General features: G+C 44.2%; 1 protein-coding gene across 5 annotated transcripts in view; it reads left to right on the forward strand.

Annotated features, from left to right (window-relative positions):
- The window catches only part of RSPH14 (radial spoke head 14 homolog), a 218,354-nt gene extending 216,521 nt beyond the window's left edge, over window positions 1-1,833 (forward strand). For all 5 annotated transcript variants that reach the window (XM_088477881.1, XM_088477882.1, XM_088477878.1 and 2 more), the window contains exons 6-7: window positions 1,029-1,165; window positions 1,247-1,833. In XM_088477881.1, coding sequence (XP_088334007.1) covers window positions 1,029-1,165; window positions 1,247-1,485 — 376 coding nt within the window. In that variant the 3' untranslated portion in view covers window positions 1,486-1,833. The remainder of the gene's footprint in view (window positions 1-1,028; window positions 1,166-1,246) is intronic.
- Window positions 1,834-6,081: the final 4,248 nt, after the last annotated feature.

The following is a 6,081-nucleotide window of genomic DNA, read 5'->3' on the forward strand; positions in this document are numbered from 1 at the left end:
ATTAGTCTGCTTACACATTTTTTTCCAGGGTCACATTATTCGAAATCCGTCCCTTCATGGGCGTAAGTGCATATTAACACTTGTCATACCACCAGCACGTGCATTACATTTGCTGACACTTTCTGGATGCGTAGGCATTAAACTACCCTAGAGGACTGGGACAAGATACTAAGCAATCATGTTAAGAAAAGCTTATTGGGCCAGATTAAGAGTTGTACGCTTTTGAACAGAGACGCAGCAGCTTTGCAAAAATTTGCTACTATATAAAATATAGCTTACTCAGAATGGCCGCCTCCTGCCCGCCTGCGAGGTCAGTAAATCTGCAATTGGAAGACTCAGCACCCCAAAAAAAATTGGACCAACACATCCCCGTTTACTGGAAACAAGGCAGCACTTACCTGTTCCCACCCCCAAATGGCTGCATGTCAGTCATGCTATGGTGCGAGCTTGCAGGGCCCGTTCTGCACATGCGCAGTCCTCCTGCCATCGGAGATCTACGCAGGCTATCGTGTTTGTGTGCATCTCTTTATCAGGCACATTGAAGGCTCTTCCATTCCCATCTGATAAAAGTAACTACAAAGATTTATTATTATTTATTTATTACCAGTTATTTATATAGCGCACACATATTCCGCAGCGCTTTACAGAGAGAATATTTGGCCATTCACATCAGTCCCTGCCCCAGTGGAGCTTACAATCTATATTCCCTAACACATGCAAACACAGGAGCCAATTAACCTACCAGTATATTTTTGGAGTGTGGGAGGAAACCGGAGTACCCGGAGGAAACCCACGCAAGCACAGGGAGAATATACAAACTCCACACAGTTAGGGCCATGGTGGGAATTGAACCCATGACCTCATTGCTGTGAGGCAGTAACGCTAACCATTACACCGTCTGTGCTGCCCAAAGATATCCACCTGCAACTGTCACTCTGTTTAAGATTAGTCTGTCACCCTAAGTATTGTATTTCTTTAGTTGAAGCAATAGCACAATGTAATCTTCACTTCCGGTTCTTTTCCCACAGTGTGCCACTAGAAGGAAAGGAGAGTGTGTGCAAAGCAGACATGGTTCCCCTGGTTGTTCAACTCCTAGATGATAGTGACACTGAAGTTAGGGCCAATGCTGCTGGGGCTCTGATGTACATCACCATCACTACTACAGGTAAAATTCTGTTCTATAGTATATGGATCTGATAGACCTCCATTTCATCCATGCCTATTCATTTCACTGTTCTTTCTATAGGGAAATTTGCTGCTCTTCAAGCTGGTGCTATCCCAAAGTTGCTAGATCTTGTGAAGGATAGCCACAGTAAGGTGCGACTGAACTGCCTCAAAGCACTAACCAACCTGTCCGAGACTCCAGAGGGTCGTAATGTTCTTCTAAATGGCGTGAATGTAATCCAGGGATGCATGGCCGACTCCAGTGAAGCAGTGAGGATCGCTGCTGCCATAGCAGTGCGAGTTATCCAATGGAAACCATAAACCATGTATTTGGTACATGGAGTAGTGGCTAAATCAACTTCACAATTCACCTTTTTTATTATATGTATTTATTAAAACATAATGAAAAAATAACATGCAATCCACAAAGGTGATCTCAGTATATAAAGCGCTAAGAATATAATGTATAGTGGTAAGTTTACCAAACACGCACATCATGTAATAAATATTGGCTTAAACACGCCGAAATGTAGCAGCTTGCAAAAGGGGGGGAAGGGAAGAGGAAGTAGAGGAGAGGGAGGAACTGGGGTATTTGCTCTCTTGTAAAAGTTCTGAGTGGAATTACTTATATTTGGATCGATGGATCGTCAATGCGTACTCTCATACCAACTAGTCATTCGGAAACATTTGAATTTGATTTGTAAAATATGTGGAACGTGTCAATAAAGCACTCCTTACTATAAAAAAAGTGCTTAACTCTTTGTTCCTTAAACAGAGTGGCTTCCAAATGTGAGTTATCTGAACAGATTAGCAGGTGACTCCAAGTACCACTTAATAGTGATATCAGTATGTCAATCCAACGCGTTTCATCTCTGACAATGAGATGTTGCCAGTAGGGTAATATCTTAGCTCCTTACCTTAATTTATGCCATATCCATCTTTCACATTTGAAAACTATTTTTATTCACTAACCTGTCTTCAATTGTGGTTAATGGATATGGTATAAATTAAGGCAAGGTTTCTAATATGCCTCATTACCGGTGATAAAGTCTTACTGACAGCTTATTGTCATTGATGAAATGGGTTGACATCCTTATCGAGTGTATGGCAACTAAGAGGCACTTGGGATGGGATGTAAAAGGATGCGAGTTTTGAAAATGTGCGAATTTAGCGCTAAATTCGCACATTTTTAGAACTCGCACAATGTAATCAGGTGCTAGAACATGCAAACTCGAATATTTCTCGCTACTCGCAATGGCCAAACTCACATGCAAAATGTTTTCCCATGGAAAACATACAACTCGGTCAATGTAAAAGAATGCTAGTTTTTAACTTGCACAATATTACTTGTCTAAAACTTGCTAAAAAATAGACCTGCTTCAGGCTAGCGAGTACAGCAATAATAGGTGCGAGTTACATAGAACCATGCACAGATCAGTGAGATCCATGCATGCTTCTGTGTGAAAAAAGCTATCAAAGTGTTAAAATAAAAAAATTACGTGGGGAACCCCCCTAAAAGCAAAACCAGCACCAGACTCTTTCTAGTAGGGGGTGTAATGCCACAGCCATAGGACTCGCTTCACAGGGTCCCGGCCAAAGCATTCGCACCACACACTAGTCAACCCAGGCCGGGGAACCCTGGATAGGTGGGATCTCCCCCAATAGAGTGGTTCTCCCTCTCCAGGGCACCCCAGGACTGTGTAAAAAATAGAATAATAATATTGTACTTTGCAGGAGAACTAGAGGTCCCAGCAAGCCTACCCCAAGGTTCCAGTTCTCTTCAGCTGAGAGAGGCGAGCCTCCACTTTGCCACACACACACACTGTTTATCTTGGAAGTCGACAAAAGTTGCGTTGGGCAAATTTGACATAATTGTGGTAAAAGCGCATTATGCAGATAGAAATATCTCTGCACTTATCCTAATAATATTGTGACATGGCAGAAAATATTAGTCAGGACTCCAATAGTTATGTCAAATACACATATTATTTAATATAAATTCCACATATAAAAATATATTAGAACATGTTACATATAATTGACTTTATATAAAAAAACAGTTAATAAAAAACTTGTATTAATGAGTGTTTCAACACTGGGTATTTGCAGACCTCCGAATGTCAATAATGCTCTATAGGTGGGATATACGTAGCTCTACATATACACCAAATGAGCCTGAAGTAATGAGAAGTTCAATAATATTTGTTCAGACATCCTGAGAATAATGATGTTTAGTGAAGATATTGCTGGTGCAAGGAGAGGACTCTGTGATAATGCCCCCCTAATGTGAGGCGAAACTAGTCAGAGTTGAACCCCCACGTTTTGTGCACACCATGATTGTGACTATACATACAGTACCTCTCCGGTGATTTCCAACTGAGTGTGATTATACACTGGACTGCATATGCTCTTCTGCTGATAGGAGTGATGGTATGCACTATGCAGTCAAGAAGCCAACGTTTGAAATGCCGACCGCTACCGTGATGGTATGCAGTCAGGAAGCCGACGGTCGAAATGCCGACCGCCGGGTTCCCGACTGTGCAATCCCGACAGGACAAATGATACGCGTCGGGATTTTGACGCCTATCATTTGTCCACTGTCGGGATTGCACAGCATTATCCCTACGCTGGGAGCACGGCGCCCGGCATACCGAACTAAGGTAAGCCGGGCGGCAGGCGCGGACAGCTGCAGGGGGGGGGAAGGTTAGGTTAGGGGCTTCCGGGGGGGACTTAGGGTTAGGCACCCCCCGGGAGGGTTAGGGTTAGGCTAGGGGGAAGCGGGGGTTAGGGATAGGCACTAGGGGGGGAGGTTAGGGTTAGGCATCCCTAAGGGAGGGTTAGGGGGGGAAGGGTTAGGTATAGTTAGAGTACTTACCGATCAGGATTTTCATTGGTGCCGGTCTTTCAGCGTCTGGATTTGAAACGCCAGCCATAGGTCCGGCGGTCATTCATACCGATCCCAGAGTGACAGCCTGCTGTGCGTTGCCTGCAGGCATAAAGTGATCTGAGCCAACGCTGACTATTTCCACAACAAATCAGCTGAAAATTTGGAGACACTCCCCAGGGGGACAGAGGTCCTGAGCATAAGGAGCCCCATAAATGTGCGGTATACCGTGAGCACAAGTGACTGGATAACTATCTGCTATTTTGTCTAGCCAAAGTGGTAATAGTACTGTGATTAACAGTGGTGTATATAAACAGACTGTTCAAACCTGATTATTAATTATGGTCTAAAGTGGAAAATCTATGGACTTAATTCAGTTTAAGTCTCTCCAGGGGTCCGGGAGGTGCGGGCTGCCCCCCTGGACCACTGTAGTGCCGGCTCCCTTACTGTGACAGGAGCTGACTGCTGCATATAATTCTACAGTGCAGCACCCGGCTCCGGTCACTGGCGGGTGACACCCGGGTGCAGCCCGCACCCCCCTTGTGACGCCACTGCAGTGCCACGCTATCAGTTGTCTCAGTCGTGTAGTGTTATAGTGTTTGAGAAGTGAGAAGAGTCCTAGGCACCTGTGAAATAGGGCCTAGTTAGAATCTACTGTGAAATGCAGCATGTCCCATATTAATATACGGTAAGGAGATTGGAGGGAAGTAAGTACTTGAGTGGACACTGCAACAGGGATGGTTTTAGAATGACAAATTAATTTGGGGAGCACATTAATTTGTATTCCGCAGCGTTTCCTCCAGTGTGTCAGATCTTGGTGATTTTATTTAGACAGATGGGGGGACGGGGGACTGGGACGGGGGGCTGTATAGTTGATCGTATGATTTGGTTAGTGGTTTAGAAAGTTTTAGAATATGACACTGGTTAATGGATCTCCTGCTTCGTGCACCTGCTTTTTGAATGTGTACAGTTGTTCATAGTCTTGAAGACTTTAACAGGATTACAGTGCAAAGTGTGTGTTGAGTGCCTTATCGCTTGAATAGCAAATGAGGACTTATAGACTTTCAGCCTATTTTGTGAGCATAGTATCAGCCTTGTTGCTTTTTCTACAATAATGTTGGCTTGTTGACTAGGCTAGCGAAGGAATATTCCAGTGTTTTTGGAGAGAATAGCATAATAGAAGTTCGCTTCTGCCTAAAATTAGCTTTTAATAGGATTTTTTCTGTGGGGTGATGGTCATGAGTTTTCCAGAAGTGAAACCTTCTCCGAGAGGATAGCCAATTTCAGATCATTTGTTCTTTATTACATGGGTAACAAGAGGAGTCTTGGATATTAGTAGAGAAGTAGTGAGTAATGGTGAACTTAAATATAAATGATCCAGAGTGCGCAAACTCTTATTATCAGCTGCCCATGTGGCACAAAAAATGCCTTCACCAAACTTCTAAACAATAATTCTAAATAACAAAATTGTGGGGCCTATTCATTAACACATAAAATTCGATGGAGGTAATTAGGTAGAACTGGCATGGAGTTCTACCTAATTACAGGAGGAATTCATCATTCTCCTCTCCATAACTATCTATTCCGAAAAGCTGTCATTTTTGCGATGACAGCTTTTTGGGAAATAGATACTTTTCCCTCACTACACTGCATTACCGCAGCTGGAAAGAGTGCTGTGCATGCGCTGTTACATTCGTAAACCCAGCGCATGCGCAGCACTACTTAGAGCTGCAGTAATTTTGTGTACCCCTCCACCCTCCGCTCACCTCCCCCCCGTCCCGCACTTACCTGTCAGCGCAGCAGCCTCCGGCTCCGTCCTGCTGCTCTGACATGTGGTCTCCCAGCACACCACAGTACAGATTAGATTTTTTTTTTTTTTTCTAATCTTTATTGTGTTCTGCTGGGAGAACACAGTGTCCGACTAGCCTCTGGAGCCAGAGGACGCACCAGAGCGCCGGAGGGAGACGTCGGGGGAACTGTCCAGCTGTAAGCAGGTAAGTGCCACCTGCTATTTGCCACCTCACAGTGGCGGA

Source organism: Taudactylus pleione, unplaced genomic scaffold, assembly GCF_031769625.1.
Source record: "Taudactylus pleione unplaced genomic scaffold, aTauple2 ptg000205l, whole genome shotgun sequence".
Lineage (NCBI taxonomy): Eukaryota > Metazoa > Chordata > Amphibia > Anura > Myobatrachidae > Taudactylus > Taudactylus pleione.